Source organism: Aquila chrysaetos, chromosome 20, assembly GCF_900496995.4.
Source record: "Aquila chrysaetos chrysaetos chromosome 20, bAquChr1.4, whole genome shotgun sequence".
Classification (NCBI taxonomy): Eukaryota; Metazoa; Chordata; class Aves; order Accipitriformes; family Accipitridae; genus Aquila; species Aquila chrysaetos.
In genome coordinates, this window is record NC_044023.1 from 12213085 (window position 1) to 12233069 (window position 19985).

The 19985-nt window shown below is 56.7% G+C and overlaps 1 protein-coding gene across 4 annotated transcripts in view; it reads left to right on the forward strand.

Annotated features, from left to right (window-relative positions):
• The window catches only part of PLXNA1 (plexin A1), a 125824-nt gene that overhangs the window by 52240 nt on the left and 53599 nt on the right, over window positions 1-19985 (forward strand). For all 4 annotated transcript variants that reach the window (XM_030043945.2, XM_030043943.2, XM_030043946.2 and 1 more), the window contains exons 4-9: window positions 986-1126; window positions 3298-3398; window positions 3870-3993; window positions 6109-6262; window positions 6896-6995; window positions 16407-16521. In XM_030043945.2, the coding sequence (XP_029899805.1) occupies window positions 986-1126; window positions 3298-3398; window positions 3870-3993; window positions 6109-6262; window positions 6896-6995; window positions 16407-16521 (735 nt within the window). The remainder of the gene's footprint in view (window positions 1-985; window positions 1127-3297; window positions 3399-3869; window positions 3994-6108; window positions 6263-6895; window positions 6996-16406; window positions 16522-19985) is intronic.

Here is a 19985-nt window from a genome sequence, read left to right on the forward strand (position 1 = left end):
GAATGTGTTGCTGGTGTGACCCCCATCTCATCCCATCCCATCCCATCCCATGGGAGCAGACCAGACCCACTGAGCCATTTCTCCAGCACCCTCCCTTGAGGCTGCCCTGTGCTGGGGGACTGCGCGAGTCTGGGGGTATCGCAAGTGATAGCATTAGCAGGAAGCATCTCTTGCTCATGGAGGTGGCAATCAGGTTATGGCAAGTAGCACAGCTGAGTTTAGCCCCTGCTTGGTGGGTGCCTCCAGCCCCGTGGTGCCTCCTGATGTGGTTATTGCTGGTACAGCCAGAAACCAGTGTACTTAGGAAGAGCTTTAACGTAATAGTGAGCTGTAAGGGGATTAAAGCCTTTGCCACGTTCCTGCTCAGGGAACAAAGGCGCTTTCTGAACCTCTGTTGACCCCCAGCTTCCTTGAGACCCTCTTGACTTCCCTGGTCACGAGCCCAAGCATTTCCTCTGATGGATGGGGAGATGCGAGCCCTGCCTGCACGAGCTGCAGCATCCCGCCCGGCCGGGGCTTGGTGCTGTGCGGCGTGGAAGCCGCTTTCAGTACTGCTGCGGCAAGATGGGGTTTGATGCTTTGCTGCGAGCTGGGGGCTCGTCTGTGCCGTGCTGCAGGTTGGAGGGGCTTTGGGGCTGAGTAGCAGTGGGGGAAGCAGGGCAGCACGTAGAGGGGTGCAGCATGAGAACCACGGATGTGGCTTCCCTCCCTGGAGAGAGGTGGACACCATCAGCATAAACATGGTGCAAATGCACCAGACAAATGCAAAAAAGGGAAGAAAACGTTGCAGTTTGGCCTTCTGGAAAGGGTCGGGATGTTTGCAGAGCGGCTGCTACTTTGATGTGCTGCAGTGGCTGTGGCGTGGCCACGCCGGTATGGGACGGAGGGGCGGCATCCCTGACGGGGCACATTCCCCATCCCGCTCCCTGGGTGGGGGCTGAGGTGCACGTGGGACCTTGCTCACCCCTCCTTGCTCTCCCTGCAGATCCTGGTGGACTTGCCGGCCGAGAGGAAGCACCAAGCGCTGCAGTACGAGAACGTCGTGGCCCATGAGGGCAGCTCCATCCTGCGAGACCTGGTGCTGAGTCCTGACCGCCAGCACATCTACGCCATGACCGAGAAACAGGTAAGGGGAGGGGACGGCAGCCCCTCTGCTCTCCTGACTCGGCAGCCCACGTTGCTGCCCCAGCCTGCGGTTCCATGTGCTGGGAAACCTTTCGGGTGTCTCCCCGGTGGGGTCTGGCCTTTGGTTCCTGGGGTCAGGGCTGCGTGGGGACTCCTGTCCCAGGGCAGGGAGGCAGCTCCTCCCTTCTCCTCTCTGCAAAAACACTGCCCCGAGGCACTGACTCTGTGGCCCTGCTGCTCCTCTCCTTGCTGGGGCCGTGCCCCAGGCATTAATTGTTAGCAGCAGCTGCTTGAAATCCCCATGGTCCCTGGGGACCAAGGGCTTCCTGACCCTTCTTTGCTGCCAGGGGCTGGCCATAAACCTCCTCCCTGTTCTGGCCATCTCCTCCTGAGCAGGGTTTTTGCAGGTTAGCAGAAGGTCATTGCTCCAAATGGGTTTTTCTCCTCTGGGGTGGCTGCTTTTGCATCTCGGGGCGGAGGGGACATGGGGCTGGTGTGTCCCCAGATGCTGGCATGCAGCCCTTGGTCCCTGCCTCTGCTCACGCTGAGCCAACCGGAGGCACAGACCTGATCCGCATCCAGTGCTGCTGTCCTGGCAGTGCGATCGGGGCTCACGATAGGAAGTTTTGGTTGGCTTTGTGAGTGTCTGCGTGATCCCCGAGCTGTGTGTGAGCTTGTTGGTGCAAGTTGATCCATCCACGGCCTTCACTGGAGCAGGTGAAGCAGGTTCACGCCATGGTGGTGGCACTTTTTGGATCCCTGTCAGCGGGGATGCAAGCCATGCCCAGCGGGGTGACACGGGGTGGCCGTGCTGGGACGTGGTGTGCCTGTGTCTTGCAGCATCTCCGCTCCTCTGCCCAGCAGAGGTGTCTGTGAGCGGGACCGCAGCGGAGCTCAGAGCATAACAGGTCTCCTGGCTGCCAGCCCGGGGGCTTGGGAGGGGGAAGGATGCTGGAGTAGGGCCCTGCGTTTGTCTAGACAGCCCCGTGGGGACAGGAGAGCCCTTTCCCTCCTCCTCCCAGTGCCTGTCTCTGGTTTCTGCTCCCCTGCAGGAAATCTGCAGCTTTCCAGGCGAGGCAGAAACTGCGTTTGGGCTCGTCCGTGCAGCTGTCCTGGGCCGTGTTTCTGTCGCTGGCTGTGTTTCTGTCCCAGCCCTGGCTCAGCTAAACCTCTGCTCTGTGGGGGAGATGTTGGAGATGTGGATGCCGGGGGGGTAGTTATGCTGACCTGGACTGGGGATCTCCCCCAGGGACCACCACGGTTGCTGGGAGCTGGCACATGCCTGCGCGGGCTCTGCCTGGGGGGGACCTGCTGCCGACCCCCTTGCCACCGCCTGCCTGAAGCAATTTCAGGGACAAACAAATGGGAACGCCACAGGTATCCTCATCGGTATGCAAACCGAAGGGTACTGGTTGGCCAGCCTTATCCCAGCCCTGTAGGCATCACGCTGAGCCCATGCCCTGCTGGGCTGGGAGGAGGGAGAGCACCCCAGGTTTAGCCTTCAATAGAGAAGTTTGCAAATTTTAATTAACGAGCGAGTCCTGCCCTATGGGAGCAGCGGGGAAACTGAGGCACGAGCGCGGCAGGTGCGGGCAGCTGCTCGGTGCTGCCGGCTCCTCGCAGCAGGCGAGCAGGCAGCTCCCTGCACCCCCTCCCCGTCCCCCCTCTTCTCCTCCCCTCTCCTTAATAAAACCCACTCTCTTCCCTACTACAGCTTGGTGTTATCAGAGTGCTGGTGGAAAGTAATTAAATGAACAGTTGTAACAGAGCTCGGAGGGCTAGGAGAATGAGGGGATTTTAATCAAATCTGGAGGAGCAATTAATAAAGGACTGGTAACCCTTCCAGAGCAGGGCTGCAGCAGCTGTGGGGTGCCTGGCCGGTGCGGGGCTGAGCCGGCACAGCCTGCTCCCGCATCCCCACAAAGATGTAATGGTGGAAGGAGCTTGATTGGGGTAAAAGCCTCCCTGGGGTGGAAATGTTGCCTGCAAATGTGCTTCCCAGGAGAGGAGTGGGTGATGGTGGGGGCTCAGCCTGCTCCCTTCTGCTGCCTCCTCTCTAATGGGGTGGGAGCCATGGGCCAGAGTGAGCCCCATCTCTGGTGGAGTCTAGGCATGGACACAGCGGAGAAACACACGGCCCGTCCCCCTTCACTCCCTGCCTGTTCCCCACAGGTGACACGGGTGCCGGTGGAGAGCTGCGAGCAGTACGAGAGCTGCGAGCTGTGCCTGGGCTCCCGGGACCCCCACTGCGGCTGGTGTGTCCTCCACAACATGTAAGTACTGCAGGCTCGGCCCCAGAGCCACGCCAGCAAACCACGGTTTGCAAACCGTGTCCGTCCCCACCGCTGGTCTCCTTAGGGACAGATCTCCTGGACTTCAGTTCTGAACCGCGGAGGGGATGGAGTGGTGCAAGGGGTCTGTCATCCCTTCCCACGGTACCCGGGCAGTGCTCACGAGCACCCATGTGCGGCGCAGCCACCGGCAGGGCCCCTTTAATCCTGCCCACGGGCTCCCGGGTTCGGCATCCTTGTGCCAGTAAGAAAAGCTGAACATAAAAGACCCCAGAAGTCCCCAGTGCTGGCACCAGGGGAAAGCAGAGCTCCCATACGGGCCTCAGGCATCCGAGGTCCCTAGCTGGGCATCGCCTCCATGCCAAAGGGTCTGTTTGCCGTGGCGTCAGCCCAGAGCCTCGCAGGACCCTGGGGGATTCTCCTCCTCACCGTGGTGGTTTCATCCCCCTCCAGATGCTCGCGCAAGGACCGGTGTGAGCGGGCGGACGAGCCCCAGCGCTTCGCCTCCGACCTGCGGCAGTGCGTCCAGCTCACCGTCCAGCCGAAGAACATCTCGGTCACCATGTCGGAGGTCCCGGTAAGGCACCTCTGCTGCCCGCGGACCCCTGCCAGCCACCTCCTGACCCTCCGGAGGCAACGGCTGCGAATGTGGCAATTAAAAATAAGTAATGAGTATGTGACAAAGAGGGAGAAAGGGGAAGAGAGATCCGAGACAAATAAAACATAGCAAAGTGCAGGGCATTGACGAGGGCTGGCCTATTGATGGAGATAATAAACCAGTTGATGATTATTCAGAACAGACATAACCGAGCAATAAATACTTCTCCATAATACAAACACCAACATCAGAGATGCCATTCATAGGCCAGCGATCTATCTAGCTCAATAGCCTGTCTCTGACCCTGGCCTGCAGTAGATATTTTGGGATGAGACTTCAATGCACAACTCGCTGCTCTCTCGGTGCAGAGAGAAAGGATGATGGACTTCCCCGAAGTATTTTCCAGGCCATTAGCACTGTGAAGAGAATACGAAACAGCATATACTAGCAATAAAGTTTTGAAAACTGCCACGTCTGGATATCTGGCACTCAGGAGTCCTAAAAGAATTGGCCAAGGAGTTCCGTGGCCTGCGGATATTTGTAATGATATGACTTTGTGATAAATAAATGAATGTTGAGAAAAGCCCTGGAAACAGGAAAGGTGCTTGTTTTTTTGCCCAGGTGCAGAAAAGACCAAATGGTCAGAGGCTTCTCAGTTTGACGTCAGGTTTAGAAAAACTGAAGGAAAAAAACTGGTGCAGGATTCAACTGATAAAGATTTAAGGATGGGAATATAATTAATGCCAGTCAACGTGGTTTTATGTCAAACAAACCACATTTTGTTTTTTGATGAAATTATGACTTGAATTAGAAGAGGGACTGCGGGGATGCGATGTCTTTAGGCTTCTACAAGGCATTTGACTTGGTACAACACAATGTTCTGATGAAAAATTAGCATTATACAATATTGATAAAGCACATGTTAAGTGGATTAAGAACTGGCTCTGTGACAGATCTCAAAAAGTCCTTGTCAGATGGGAATTGTCACCGGATGGAAACAGTTTGGAAAGTGCTTCTGCAGGGGCTAACGTTTGTTGGTAACGTGGAGATAAATGCGAGATGGCTGCAGATGGGACCCGCTGGGACTGAGGGGGTGGCACGGGGTGAGATTTCCTTCAGAGCAGTTGGGTTTGAGTGGTGCTGGTCTAGCAGGGAAATCGGGGTTTGATATTGCCAAGTCTAAAGTTAGACATGGAGGGAGAAGACGGGCATTCGCCCAGCGTCCTCGAAAGTGGTGCTGGGGCTGAGCCCTCACTGTGGGGCTCTTGGTGCTCCTTGGGCGAAGGCAGGAGCTGGGTGGTGTTTTCACCTCTCGGGCGGTTATCTCCCTGACCGATGGCAGGATGCTATGCAGAGATCTGGTGTCGTCGACATGGGGATGCTGCGCTCGGGCTGGAGTCCAGCTTTTAAAGGGAGAGGCCGAAAACCTCCCATAAACATCATGTAAATGAGTTGAAGGCTGGAGAAAATGCCTTGCAGTGAGAGACTTCCAGAGCTCAATCTGCTTAGCTTATCAAAAAGAAGATTAAGAGGTGACTTGATTACAGAGTATAAGTGCCTTTACAAGGAGCAAATATCAGGGACTAAAGGGCTTTTTAATCTATCAAGGAAAGGCATAACAAGAACTAATGGCTGGAAGCTGTGAAAAATTCAAATTAGAAATAAGGCAAGCGTTTTGTAAAGTGAGAAGTGCTGACCCTGGGAATGACTTTGTGAAGGAATAGGTAGATTCCTCCCCTCCTCAGCTCTGCCGGAGCGGATGCCTTTCCGCGAAACACTCTAGCCCCAATGCTGTGCTTTGTCTCTGTAGAGAGGTGAGGTTTAACGGCTTATGGTGTGGTGAGGGCAGAGGATGGGAGGCTGAGAGTCATTCTGTCTTTTAACCTGTTTAAATCTGCGCTCCTTGCTTGAGCAGGGAGGTCCATGGATGGAGCTCACTTGCAAAAGCCTGGAGCGGGTCTCCTCACCACGTGTGGGTGGCAGAGGAGGGATTGCACCCCTGCTCTTTTCTGCTGGCTGGACTTACACATAGCCGACACAGAGGAGTCTTTTTTGCTAGTTTTCTGTGTTGATGCTCTTGCCTCTCTTCCCCAGCTGGTCCTGCAGGCCTGGAACGTCCCAGACCTCTCGGCAGGAGTCAACTGCTCCTTCGAAGACTTCACCGAGTCCGAGAGCCGCATTGAAGATGGGAAGATTTACTGCAGCTCTCCCTCTGCCAAGGACGTCATCCCCATCACCAGGGGCCGAGGTGAGCTTGTGCCTCGGGGCGGGAAGAAACCCCGAGACAAACCTTGTCCCACTTGTTGCCCTACAGGCAGATCCAGAGGAGGAGAGTCCTCCTGTGACAGCACTCGCTGGCCCCTGAGCAGGACCCGAGTTGGGTTCTCGGGCTGTAGGAGAAGGACATTGCTGCTCACGGGCGACTGGTTCTTGGTCTCCTCTAAGCCATGAGCACAGCTACTTGCTGACACTGTCGTTGTCTGTGCACCAGTCCTGGGCACCCTACCCTCGTTCCCACCTATGGACTATTCCTGGGCAGATATCCTGTAGGTGGCCGTGGGCTCTAGGACATTCTGCTGACCCCAGAACTGTTAAGCTCCCCTTCAGAACCACCAGTAGAACCCAAGGCACCTGGCTCCATGCCAGCAGGTTTCAGTTAACTGAAGGGGCTCAGAGCTGTACTTGGGCTCTGCTGGCCTGTTTGGTGGCTGAGTGGGGGTGGGTGAACACTCTTTTTATTGCCAAATTTGGGGGATTTTGTTAGTTAACTGGGCTGAGTGGTCATGCCAAGCTCCCTCCAGCCCATCACAAGCCTTGGGCTGAATGCTGGGCTGTGCACCTTGTCCTTTCTGATGCCTTTTTCTGCCTGGGTCTCTCCCAGGGGACAAGCGAGTGGTGAAGCTCTACCTGAAATCGAAGGAGACGGGGAAGAAGTTTGCCTCTGTGGATTTTGTTTTCTACAACTGCAGCGTCCATCAGTCGTAAGTGGCCTGCGCTTTGCGAGAGTGCTCTGGGAACAGATTGGTGGGATAATGTGAGACTGGGAGAGAGATCTCAGCTTTGTGGGTGCTGATCTTGCAAGAGGAAAGGGCAGTTGAGTACAGTGGTGTTTGCAGTGAAAATCCTCCTTTTGCCCTTGTAAACTGGGACAGTGACCAGAGTACCCGCAGTTGGTTTGGGCGTGTGGGAATGTGTAGCATCAGGGCAGAACCTCACTTAAAAACAGGGCTTTAGGTTTGGCAAAGCTTTGGAAGAAAAAGCGAGTTTACTGCATTGCAGACTGTAGCAATCCATGTGACCGAAAATGCCAAGCATCTTGTTATTCCTGGAAACAGTTAATAGGAGTGACTTGGCGATGCAAAAGGAGAAGCCTGTGTTTTCCTGTGACTGTACCTGCTTCCCAGGCTTGCTGGAGAGTGAGCTGGAAAGTTACAGCAACATGAGATGGAACATGCTGCATGTCCTGGGGCGTTTACCCAAGAATTTCCTAACTGGAAGTAATTGTGAATTTGCTTTCTTGTCAGACTGCCGTGAAATCTACTCCACATACGGGTTTTTAGGCAGTTTGATATATGCATGTGATAAAATAGAGGAGGTGTGGATTATTGATGTGCTGTCTAAGCAGGGTGCCTAAAGCCTCTAACAGCGAGCTCCTGATGAGGAGCTGCGGACCGTGTGCTTGAGCGGCGGGGAGATGGCTCTGCTGTGGGAAGGTCTCGAAGGAGATGCTGGGGTGTGTTTGGGCAAAGAATTTGGAGCTCAAGAATGCAAGCGATTTCATTACCCTGCCAGAAACCTCCCATGGATGGTGGCCTCCGGCTGATCAGTAATTATAGATAAGCAAATGCAGAGTGATCTCTTTTGGATGGCTTTTTGCAAAGTGTCTAGCCTGGCTTGGGAGGCTCTGCTGCAGGTTGCTCCTCTAAAGCCTGTTTGGGTTTTCCACGTTGATCAGGGAAAAGCAGGTGAGATGCGGGTGCCCCGGCTGGGTACCTGCAGTGAGCTCCGAGGGGGGTGCATCAGAGGAGAGCCCCTGCAAACCTTGTGCGTCACCGGGATTTCTGCCCTGCCCACTCTGCACAGGGAGCAGGTCTCAGCTCCTGGGAGTGCTGTGCCAGCGAGGGAGGAGAAAGTTTGCAAACTTGACTTTCTCCCTCACCTTGACTCTGAGATGAGCTTTGTCTCCCTTCACGTCGTGTGGTTTCAATAACATTAGCTCAGCTTTGGCTCGGGCTGGCTGCATGTCATTATTTTGCAAATCAAAAAGCAGATGTGACTTTTATTTTTCTAAATGAAAGAAAGAAGACTTTTAAGTACAAATGGCATCAGATTCGGTCCAATCGGGGCTCCAGCATTTTGGTCCAGCAGGAAGAGGTGGTGAGGGAATTGGCATTTTATTTTATGTGCCTGACACAGGAGGGAAAAAAAACCACCATCCCCTCCTTCCCCCCCAAACAAACCTACAACAAAGAGCCCTGACTGATTTATTACTGCGTTGATGTTTAATTTTGGATGCATTATTTAAAAAGGCTAATTATGGATGCATTAATATTTATGGGCTTCGGTTGGAGCTGATAGAAAAGTCCATGTTCTAGGCTGGTGAACATTATTATTATTTTCTTTACGTCAAGAATTTTAGGGTTTGGAGGCAGTTTTAACTATGTGACCTGCAGTTGAGTCATAGCCAAAGAGCATGACAATACCTAGGATGATGCAATACTTTTAAATACCATTTGCAGACAGGCGTCTTTAATGGATCTCTTCGGAGTTAATAGCCTTTCAGATCCAGGTTTCATATTTTGTGGAGGAAAATCTATACGTCAGCCTGATAAATTCTGTATTAGGAACAATATGCTTTTCCACGAGGCTAATGTTTTTCCTGTGGAGATCTCTGATCACTGTGCATTATGTTTTCTTTTTATATTTGGGCAGCTTTGCTTAGGTTGGAAGCCAGAGGCCTGCGTGTCAAATCATTTCTCAGCCGAGGACGAAACATTTAGGCGAGATTTTTCAGATGGTTGTGGAGAGATGGGAGGATTATAAGGCAGCTCTTTGCTGGTGTCAGCTGGGGTAGCTCCGGGAAGGCCAATGCAGCTCCACCATGTACGCCGGGGAGAGTCTGACCCTTCTTATTTTCAGCAGACATCTGGAAAGGCATCAGCAAAATGCACCGCTAAAGCCCTTTTGCAGGCTGTGGGGCTGGTCCTACTGCTGTGCGAGCATCCTGGCTCTCTTTTTTCTCACCACCCTGCAGAACTCTTCCTCCCGTGCATTTTCAAAGACTGCTGGAACCAGCTTGATCCAGGGAGGGGTTGCAGAAGGGAAGATACGTCTAATCCCTTCTCCTACAGGGAAGGAGGGGCACAGGGGAGGTTGTGCTGACTGTATGTTTGGCTTGTGATGGTCCGGGCTGGGGGGGTGCCTTCCAGGTAGAGCCCCGTTGCTGTCTCGTCTGTTATTGCAGGGCTTTATAGTGTCACCCGGTGTGAGGGCACTGTCCCCATCGCAGACCAGCATCACTGGCTCCCAGGATACTTCTCCATGCAGGGTCCCTGGGACCCCTGGTCTGGGACTTGCACCCTCTCTGGGGGTCCATTCCTTGCTCCAGCAGGGTCACCTGGCAAGCTTTCGGGGGTCCCAGCTCAGTGTACTGCACCCCGGCAGCCTCGGAGCTCCCATGGGGCTCAGGCAGACCTTTCCAGGCAGTGGCATCTTTTGGGCATCTTGGTCTTGAAGGCTCGTGCATCAGGCAGGGGATGTTTCTGGCTGAGCTGCGAGAGATGCGTTGAACGGGGGAGCGGAAACCTGGAGGTCGATACAGAAAAATGGGTCCCTTGCAAAGGGGGATCTGGGTGGCTGAGGGTCTCTGCCAGCCATGATGGGGAGCAGGGCTGCCCATGCAGGCTCGCCTGCAGCTCCTGGGGACAAGCTCTGGTTCCTGGCTTGGAGGACAGGATGGAAAACCCCATGGCAGGGGCTGGGGTGGGTTCCCTTGGGGGTTTCCTGTGGGGCACCCATCAAGTGCAGACATTTAAAGACCGCTCGCCGCCTTTGATCGTCTAATGAATCAGCCCGTGTCCAGCGCGTGCGCGGGCAGATGTTGAGGTCGTCTTTGTCAGCGTTAAACTCCCTCTTCAAAGCATTTGTGGGAAAATGAGTCCCCTTTCAAGATAAAGACGTAACACCAGGCTCCCTGCCTGCCTCTGGCAGAGTCGGCGCTTGCTGGTGAGATGGGCGAGTGGGGAATCCTCCTGGAAAGCCAGCGAGCAATTCCAGGAAATACCAAGATGTATTTCTTCCCACTATTTCCATGTTTGCTCTCTGGGTTTCTCCTTGGGATGCTGCTCTGTAAATGCTGTTGCGGTTTGGCTTTTCGGAGAGCATGGCTGCAGGGAGGGGGCTGGCAAGTGGAGGGGGACAGGGAAGAAGACGAGAGCCTTCAGTGCTTCCTTCGATGCTATGGGTAGGTTTTGCAGCGCTGCTGGTTTCTCAAGCGCTGGCATGCCCAGCGCATCACCACTCTCCCCACCAGCATGACCAGCCATTTTAATGTGGAAGCAAAAATCCAGGTGGTTGCACAGGGGAAGGGGGAAAATCACATGTCAGCGGGTCTGATGCCAAGAGGGGATCCGAGCAGCCTGGAAACCTGTGCTGGTGCACGCCTGTGCTGTGTCTCCTATCTGGGAGGTGGTCATGATGCTACCAGCCTCATGGTTGTGTCTTGCTGCAGTGACAGTTGTGACACCCAGGTCCCATCAGCTGTAGGGTGCTGAATTTCTCTGAGGCTGGAACAAGTGGCAGATGTGCCAAGCGGCTCTAACTCCTCCTGGCCAGAGAGATGTGACTCTGCCGTGGCCCTGTCCCACAGGCCAGGCTTTTCCTATAAGCCTCCATTAAGTAAACAGGATTTTAGTGTATGTCCCAGGGGCTGGGAGGAGCGGGGCTGTGTCGGGAGGGCAGGGCTGGGCTGCTCTGGTGGCCGAGGCACTCGTTGGTGCCCGTGGGACGATGCCAGCCCTCGTGCCGCTGGGCTCCTCGCTGCAGCCTTTCCAGCTGCCTGCACCTCCATGCTGCCCGCGCTGCCGAGCTGCCTGCACACGCCAGGGCTGCTTCTCCGCTGGCCCAGCGCTGCTCGTTTCCAGATGCTTACAGATGCTTTCTTTTCAAAGGCATGGACAGATGGCTGCAAGCAGTTGAGTGAGTGTATCTGAGTTAGCACGGCTGAGCTGCGAGGCGGTAACAGATCCCTGTGTATTCCTGGGCTGGGGCAGGTGCAAAATCCTGTAGGATGGCCCCAGAGACTGCTTGGGATAACCTGGTTTATGTCACGTTTGTTGTGAATGAGGAGGGTTGGTACAGCCTGGTGTTGTGTTTCAGTGAGGGGAGGCAGCTGAATGTGTTTCAAGTAAATTACCTTAAAAACCAGAGCCTGATTCTGCATCCTCCAGCCAGCGTGATGGTGGATGCCCTAGACCACCCTGCATCGGGTCAGCGTGCCCAACCCCTACCCTGTGAGTAAGACCCTTGGCAAAACCCAGCAGGGATGGAAAAGCGTTGGGCTGGTGTGAAAGGAATGGCAGAAACAGACTGAGATGGGCACAGATGGAGGGAGGTGAGAGCTGATCTTCCACCCCATGCCTTTCCCGGCTTTGGGTCTGGGCACCCGTCGGGACGGGAAGGGCTGCCTGTAGGTCCGTGTAGGGGCCTGGGGGGCACTGACCGTCTGTTCCCGCTGCTTTTCAGGATTTCCCCCTCTCCCTGGAGCAGAGAGATGGATAAAAAGCCCAAAGCGCTGCAGTTCAGCCCCTCACCCCTGACAGCTGCTGCTCCAGATGCAGGCTATGCCGGAGCTGAATATTTGCTAAGGATGCATCCTCCTGCCAAGAGGAGGTCTGAGGAGCAGTCGGGGGGCTCGCAGGCGGGCTGTGCTGTATGTGCACAGATGCTGTTTACATCAGCACCGTGTTGATAATTTCCCTTCTCAATGGATCTGCCCTGCTCTGCTCTTGGTGCCGTTCAGCTTGCCCCCGTCCCTCCTCCCTGCACTTCGCTCTGTGTCCTTCCTCCAGGAACGCGCTGCTCCGTGGAAATAGCCCCAGTGTCTGTGCGCGCACGCGTGTGTGTGCAATGCTCACACCCCCCATCCCTCTCGTGTTTGCTGCTCAGCCCTAACTCACCCCTGCGGACGCCGGTTTTGTTTTCTGCCTTCCCCGCTCAGCATGCTGAAGAGCTCAGGGCTCCTTTGGGCACATGGCACGCCTGGGGCTGGGAGCGCGGGAAGGAGAGAGTGTGGGAAGAAGAGTGAGTGAGGAGCTTGGATCCAGCGCCGCTGGCTTCCCGTGCTTCCCATCAGCTGCAGCATCGCTTTGGATTGGACGTGGAGACAGCTGCGACCTCGCCGTGGTGGCTGGAGATGCCTTCTGCAGAGTTGCCCGCGTGCCCACCGAGGAGCTGGTCCCCGAAGCCACCCCCGCCGTCCTGCAGCGATGCTTGTGGCCCTGCACCCACCCTGGAGATGCGCCCAGCTCTGGGATGCTCCTTCGCTGTCCTGCCGCCCTCTCCGCACTGCTGCTTTTCTGCAGCCACGTCAGGTGTTTCCCTAGCACGGCCTTAGCCGGTTTGGGATCGGTTATGAAAGTGGAGGGGAGCAACGTCGGGAGTTCTTGACCCAGCTGTATAGTGAGCTGGGGGCAAGCGTGGAGGCTGTGGGGAGGCTCCGGCTTTGCCCCTGGGTCACTTGGAGGTGGACAGAGCTGCCCTGCTGCCTGCAGGGCTGCCTGCTCCTTCTCAGGGAGGTTGTAGGCTGGCAGCAAGCCTGGACTTGTTTTGGGATGGGGCGCTTTGCACAGAAATGCGGCTCTGAGGCTGGTGCCGCTCCTCTTGCACGAGGTCATAAGGAGGCAAAGCGGGCACCACCGGTGGGTCTGACCCCCTTCCCCCTGCCCAGCCTGGGCTTCGTCCCCACCTGGCCGCGGGCAGGGCTGGGGAGGAGGCAGATGGGGAGCAAGCTGCGGGTCCGTGTCTGCGCTGCACCCCCAGCATCGGTTTTCTGCCTGGCTGGGCTTCTTGCACTCCCGGCACGCTTCGGGGAGGGGGGGGGGACTTCAACACATGAAGGAGAGCCTCCCTCTAATTATCAGGAGTGATGAAAGCCTCTTAGGCAAGAAGTGATGAGGGAAGAGTGCCTGACCGTGGGAAGGAGAGAGACGGCACAGATGGCATCATGCTGCCGAGCAACCTGCTCCTGCGCCGGGAACAGACAGCAGCGACACACGGACACGCTGGGGATACGGCCCCGGCCACGCTGCCCAGCCTGACCTGCAGCCAGGGAGCCCTGCCTCGGCTCCTGACCTGGGTTTTGGGCAGCCTTGCAGGGAGCTGGGGCCGTCAAATGGATGTGCCGAGGCCGGCAGGACCGAGGTGGACTGGAAATGGGGTTTCACTGTGTTACTGGCACCCAGGCGCTGACTTGCTTGCCACTTTACAGAGTCTTTGGCCAGCTGCAGGGTGCTGACCCGGACAGGCTGTAAATGCAGCAGAGATGCTGTGGAGCGAGACGTGTGGCGGTGAGTGCTCTTAGGGCAGCGTTTGATGTCCTTGTGGCAGATGGAGAACCTCGGCAGAAGGGAGAGCGTGAAAACCATCTCCGAGGATGGGGCTTTAGAAATGGCCTGGTTAAGTTAGAAGCAGCCGGGAAGGCTGAAGCAGGAGGGGGGAACCATGCACCTCAGGGTGTATGTGGAGGATAACCTGAGATGCTTTAGGTCTTTTGGCAAGTGGAGACCAGCTGGGACCTGCAGTAGTTAAATGGCAAAGGAGACCCTCAGGTGAGGAGGGTCCTGAAATAGTCAAGATTTGGCTTTGGCCCTGAAGAACTGCAGAGTGGAGCTGCAGCTCTGGGGGTGGGGGTGCCCGGGGCAGGGATGCGCCGGGTGCTTCACCTGACTGCTTTGAGGTGCCTTGTGAGGTGGTGGAGAGGGGACGGAGGAGTCTTTTTGCAGACCTGGTAGCTGGAAAATCTCTCCTTTGTGGAGGGCCGATTTCGCAGGAGGGTTGGTGGTTATGCCCCGGCATGTGGCTTGCAATTGCTTGGACCACGCTCCTCTCTGACATGATCTCTCTGTGGTTGCTCTACCTCCATGAGGATTAACCCGTGCTTTCCCTGCCCCGCTGCCTCCGCATCGTGGATTTGCCTGCCCACTGGTCACTGCTCGAGCCCCTGTTGGGAGGGCAGGAGCCGTCCTTTTGCTTTGTTTGTGTCCCCCGCTCCCCCTACCCTCTGCACCTCCCTCCATCAAAGCAACTAGAGATAGGAGGCTACGGCTCTGCTTTTAAGTTGAATTTCTGCAGCTGAAATAAAATTGCATATATTTGCATAAGGAGCATCCAATTAGCATATTTGTGGGTAAAGCTAAAAGGGCTGTTCATTTGGAAGTGAAAATGTGAGCGAAACATGGAAATGACTTCCAGCCCCCTTTGCAAGCAGCTTAATTAAATATTTCCTTAGTGTGTGCGTATGGATTTGGGAAGCTCTTGCTGTATATGTAATGGTGTGTGAAACCCCAGGGCGGGCAGGGAGCGGTGGCCTTGCAAAGCCCGAGGTGTGCATTCCCTCGTGCGCTGTCCCCACACCTCCAAAGTGACAAGTCTGCCGGAGGGCGAGGGATTTGGCACGTCAGGCCGTGCCACCCGAGGATCTCGCTCTCCAGGAAGGTTTTCTTTCTGCCACCTTGCATGGTGATGCTGTGTTTTCCCTGTCATTTCCCGGGGGATAGAGGCAGAGAGGTAGCTGTGATTTAGGAGCAGGATCAGGCTGGGCAGTGCTGCCTGCCTCCTGCCAGAGCTGTGTTCAGGGGAAGATCTTGCTTTTGTTTAAATATAATTGCTTTGGGCCTGATCCTGTTCATTCTCGGATCGGTGAGAGCAGGTATGAGCCTTCACAGAGAAAAACGGTGCTGCTGCTTTGTTTTTTGTTTTTTTTTTTTTTTTTTTTAAAGCCAGGTTGATTATTTTTCTTGCCTTCAACCTTATGCCTCAGCAGCTCTCCCACCTCCTCCTTGCAAGGGCAGCCTGGGCTGCACAGGACGTGCCCGGTGCAGAACTACCCTGTGAAGGCTCGCCGCATTAGTGTGGGACCTCGCTGCTGCCCCGGGACAGTGTGATGGGGAGGGCTCAGCCCCTTCCACCATCCGCAATGTCATGAGGGCCTCGAAAGGGATCCCCTGTGCTTGCAAACAGGGATGCCTCGTGGTGCTGGGAGGGCGTGCTTTTCTGGGGGGGTTAGCAAGGGGACGGGCTGATGGGGTGCCGCTCATGTGAACGGTTGCGCAAGGAGGGGACTCTCTGTGCCCCCCCCCCCGCATGGGGGAAAGGCGTCAGGTCCCTGGGGCTGGTTTCTTTGGTCAGAGGGGTGCAGAGCAGAGCATGGGGCTCCCAGCATCCCCGGGTGCCTGAGCGCATCCTCCAGGAGAGGCGGCGAGAGGGGGGCACAAGCAATCCCACCGCACAAAGAGCCCGGAGAGGCCGGGGAGAGAGACGGAAACGTCTCGGGCTGGAGGGAGGGGGTGGAAGCGCACACACGCACGCACGCGCGGCTGCGGAGGGCCGAGGATGAGGGGGGCCAAGGGAGGGGGTCACACACAACCTATTGTGAGTGGCTGAAAAGCGCTACAGTCCCTAAATGTTAATCTGACCCAACCTTTCGCCAGTTATAATTTTCCTTTCAGTGAGCGTGCAGTAATCTGGTGCTTTCTCCCCTGTTCCCCCGCGGCGCAGAGCCCTTGTTCTGCCGCTTCTTGCTAAAATCGCCTTTCAGTGAACCCAAATAAAGCTCCCAAAGTCTGGAGCTCGGCCCCCGCCCAGGAGCGGGGTGGGTAGGGTCAGTTTGCCAAACGGAGGAGGGAGCGTGGCCGCTCCGCCTGGGGCACAAACCCTGCGGTGCCGGAAAGGCCGCTTCCCCTCGCCCTGCCATGGGCAAAGCCCGGGGGTCCGGGGTGTGCAGGCATCTCCCCTCCCAGCCTGCCGGTGCACAGCCCTTGCCCCACGCGTGGGGGCTGCTTCCCACCTGGAGATGCGGGATCGCCCCACGCGTGGGGGCTCCTTCCCACCCAGAGATGCGGGATCGCCCCATGCGTGGGGGCTCCTTCCCACCCGGAGATGCGGGATCGCCCCATGCACGGGGGCTCCTTCCCACCCAGAGATGCAGGATCGCCCCACGCGTGGGGGCTGCTTCCCACCCGGAGATGCGGGATCGCCCCATGGGTGGGGGCTCCTTCCCACCCGGAGATGCGGGATCGCCGATGGATGCTGTCCCGCTGAAGCATCCCGAGGAGCGCCCCAGGGGACCCTGTCTCGCCGTTGCCCTAACGCTGCCCGCTTCTCTCTCTCCGCAGCTGCCTGTCCTGCGTGAACGGCTCCTTCCCCTGCCACTGGTGCAAGTACCGCCACATCTGCACCCACAACGCCGCCGACTGCTCCTTCCTGGAGGGACGCGTCAAGCTCTCCGAGGTAAGGTGATGTGAGCCAGCTCCCCTCTCCTGTCCCAGTCCTGTCACGACCCCCTGCCCTACGGGGAAGGGTTTAGAAGAGGGCAAACCGCTTTGGAAACCTTTCCCAACCGCCTTGCCTGGGGTGCTGGGGCTGCCTGGGAAGCAGCGAGGGAAGAGTAGGAAGTGCCGGCGGGGAGAGGCTGTGTTGCTGTGGAAAGGCTGCTTGGGAAGCCGGGCACAGCCAAGAGCACTTTAGGCTGAATGAAAGGAAAAACAAAGACAGAGATGCTAAAGCATTTTCTTTTGATGTTTTTGAAGGGAGCAAGCTTGAACTGTCATTGCAGAACAACTTGTTTTCAGAGAGGGGAAGGTTGAAATCCGTAAAACAAACTGTTTTGCTATACCTCACGCCTTCTTCGTCTCAAATGCTTTGCTAAGAAACATGTTCTTTTGCGGGGGTTCATCCTGCGCAGCATTCGTGCCACCCACCGGGGAAACCTGTCTTTGGCAGGGTGCTTGCAGGAGGTCCTGGCATCCCCAGCCTGTAGTGGCATCGCTGGCTGCTCATGTTGGGTCTGGAGGTCTGACAAGCAACCGCTGGCTCTACAGTAAATGCTGATTCGGGTCCTGAAGGGAGAGTTTTGGGAAGGAGAGTTTCTTCTCTGTCTCTGTCCTGGAAGGGGGCTCTGGTTGAACTTACCTGGGTTTCCAGTTGCCTGTGCAGGGGCCCGGCTGGAAGGGTCCTGCTGCCTGATGGTTGTTGCTGAGAGCAAAGCTGTATGCTGTCCTCATGGGAACAGCTCAAATGGATGTTGTCCTGGAGAAAGCGTTTGCCCAGATCACCTCAGATAAAGTGCGGTCTCTGAGCTCCAGCAGAGCTCATGTCCCAGCAGCCTCCCAGGCCAGAACCGGTCCCCAGGAGCAGAGGCAAATACGAAAGGCTTGTCTCCGCTTCACAGACCTTGTGTGAAGGCAAGCAACCGAGATGTCCCCCAAGGTCTTTGCCATCCTGACTGGCACAGAGAGGAAGCCTGCCTCTGCATCTCCCCGCTCGGGAGGAGCAGTGTCTCTGAGTGAACCTCCATCCCCTGTAATTTGTGTCTGCTGAGGTCTGCCCTCCTCCTCGGTGAGGACCTGTTGGCTGGTGGGTGTCCTTCTGGATCAAGGCTGTTGTCCTCCCTGTGTCCCCCTGCTTCTGTGCTGGGCTGAGAGCACATGCGGAGTCAGACAAATCGCTCTGCGGCTGAGGCACCCCAATTAATTTTTTCCCCTTCCTCCGCCACTGCCTCTCTCTTCACTCAAAGAGCTCTCTCACAAGAGAGAATGGGAGAGCTGGGCCATTACTCAACCATTGCCCAGCCACCAGCAGCACCACCGCTTTTGTGCCAGAGATGGGATGGATGGAGGAGCATCTTCCCATGCATCGGGGCTGAGGCCTGTATGGCTTCCCTGCTCCCTTTGGGTGCACCTGACATCCAGCCAAGGTTGACCCACCACATCCCTGTGGAAAGCCGGAGCACCTGGTCCTGCTGCCTCTCCCAGGGGAGCTGCTGTGCCTATGGAGGAACGTTTGGGCTTTGCAACCTGCAAAGACAGCTGCTTGGGTTTCATACTTGGGTCCTCCACAGTTTGGAGCCTCCAAGGACTTCAGGAGTGGATGGACTTGCAGAAGATGGTGGCGTCCCTGCACGGGGCCATGCTGGGCTCTCGTCGTGATCCTTACTCCAAGCACGGAGCTGAGTGAAGCTGCTTCTCAGCCAAGTGCATCGGGAGAGCTGGAAAAGCCCAACCCTCACTCCCGTGTGTGGGCAGGCAGGGTTGGTGCTTGCCATTTCTGCACGGCAGCAGGCGAGCGCTGGGAACGAGACTCCGCTTGTCAAACAGCCCTTCGTGCCCCCGCGCCGCCGGTGAGCCTGCAGCTGCCTGGGCTGTGCCGCAGCCCCTCTGCCATCCTTTCAGATGGCACAGCGGTGGCTGTGCACCACACCTTCCACCAAACGGCCAAAATCCCGGCTCTGGCACTGTCCCTCACCGTCCCTCCCTCCCTGGAGGTATCATCCAAGTGCAAGGGGGTTGCACCGTGCTCGTGGGTGCTCAAGCTTGTCCGGCATGAGCCAGAATGAACCCAGCCTGGTGGCCTCACGCAAGGCGGGGATTCGGTAATGTGAGAAGATCAGAAAAAGCTGTTTTCTCCTAGCTTGTGCCATGAAGAAATCCGGCGAGGGACTGGCCTGTCCCAGGCATCCCAGAAGCCTGCTCTTGAGGTTGCGCTTCCAGCCGGCCCTGGCGTTGCTTCTGCAAACGCGACACGTGGTGTCCAAACCGCTGGAGCCTGGCAGCGCTCGTCTGCCTGTTCCCCTCGCTGAGGGCACGGGGAGGCTGCTGGGCTCTTCCCCCTTCCCTGCTGGGCGAACCCAAAAGCATCTGGCTGTACCCCCCAGGGGTGTTGTTTTTGGGACGCGTGCAGCTCTCCCACGGACCAACTTCTTGGGAACTTGTGTCACTCCTGAGCACGGGCAGGCTGTGCCCCGGCAGACCTTTTGGCCACACTGGGACCTGGACCGGTGCCTGGCTTGAGGTTTGGAGCGCCTGGCTCAGCCTGTTTGCACATCGGTGTGGCCTCAGCAGTTCCTGGCAGGAATGGTGAGACACCCTCAGACCGGCCGCTGCTGTGGGCTGCGTGTCCGGGCTGGGATGAGACATCTCATCGCCATCCCGGTCCCCAGCAGGGTGGTGGGGTGGGTGGGGGGACTCGGTGCCAGCCCATGGCACCACTGGGCAAGTTAATGGTAGACATCCATCCCCGTCCTCTCTGTGGGAGGATGTCGTAACTGGGAGGGTTATTTTAAGCAGGATTTGGTCTGTCCGTGTTGGCTGGAGCGTGGTGGGCACTGGTCAGGAGAGGCAGGGACAGGGGTTAACAGCAGCGCTTTACTCCGTCTCTGCTGGTTCCCACGGGTGGTTCACCGCAGTTTCCTGGGTGGGAAAGTGGCTGTTTTGTAGGAAAACGCAAAGGGCAACCTGTGGCACTCTGTCCTGGGCATGCCAGGGATGTTTGCCTGGATTTCTAGTGGTGGCAGGGCAGGAATGGGGTGTGGGTAGGGGCCACCACTCATGTAAACGTGCCTGGGAACAGTGGCAGCAGGAAGGATGTCCCTGCCTGCTGGCTGCGGTGGCTTTGAAGCCTGGGCTCTGGAGATTGCCCTCCTCTGTGGCTTGCTCTGGGGTGCAGGGCTAGGGAAGCAGTGATGAAGCAGGACAGGCTGCTGTTTGCTTTTCCCCACTTATGGTGCCCATCGGTGGCTGTGGGGTGATCAGCGATGGATGCTGGAGTCCCCCATCCTAAAAAGCCGCTCTTCTGTGACAGTCTCTGCTGCCTGCTGATGCAGAGCTGCTGCGGAGGGTGAAAGGCTCCTGACCTGCGGGGACCAAGTGTGTTTGTTCAGCCTAAGCAGGTTCAGCTTGTGTTTTTTCTTCATTCCC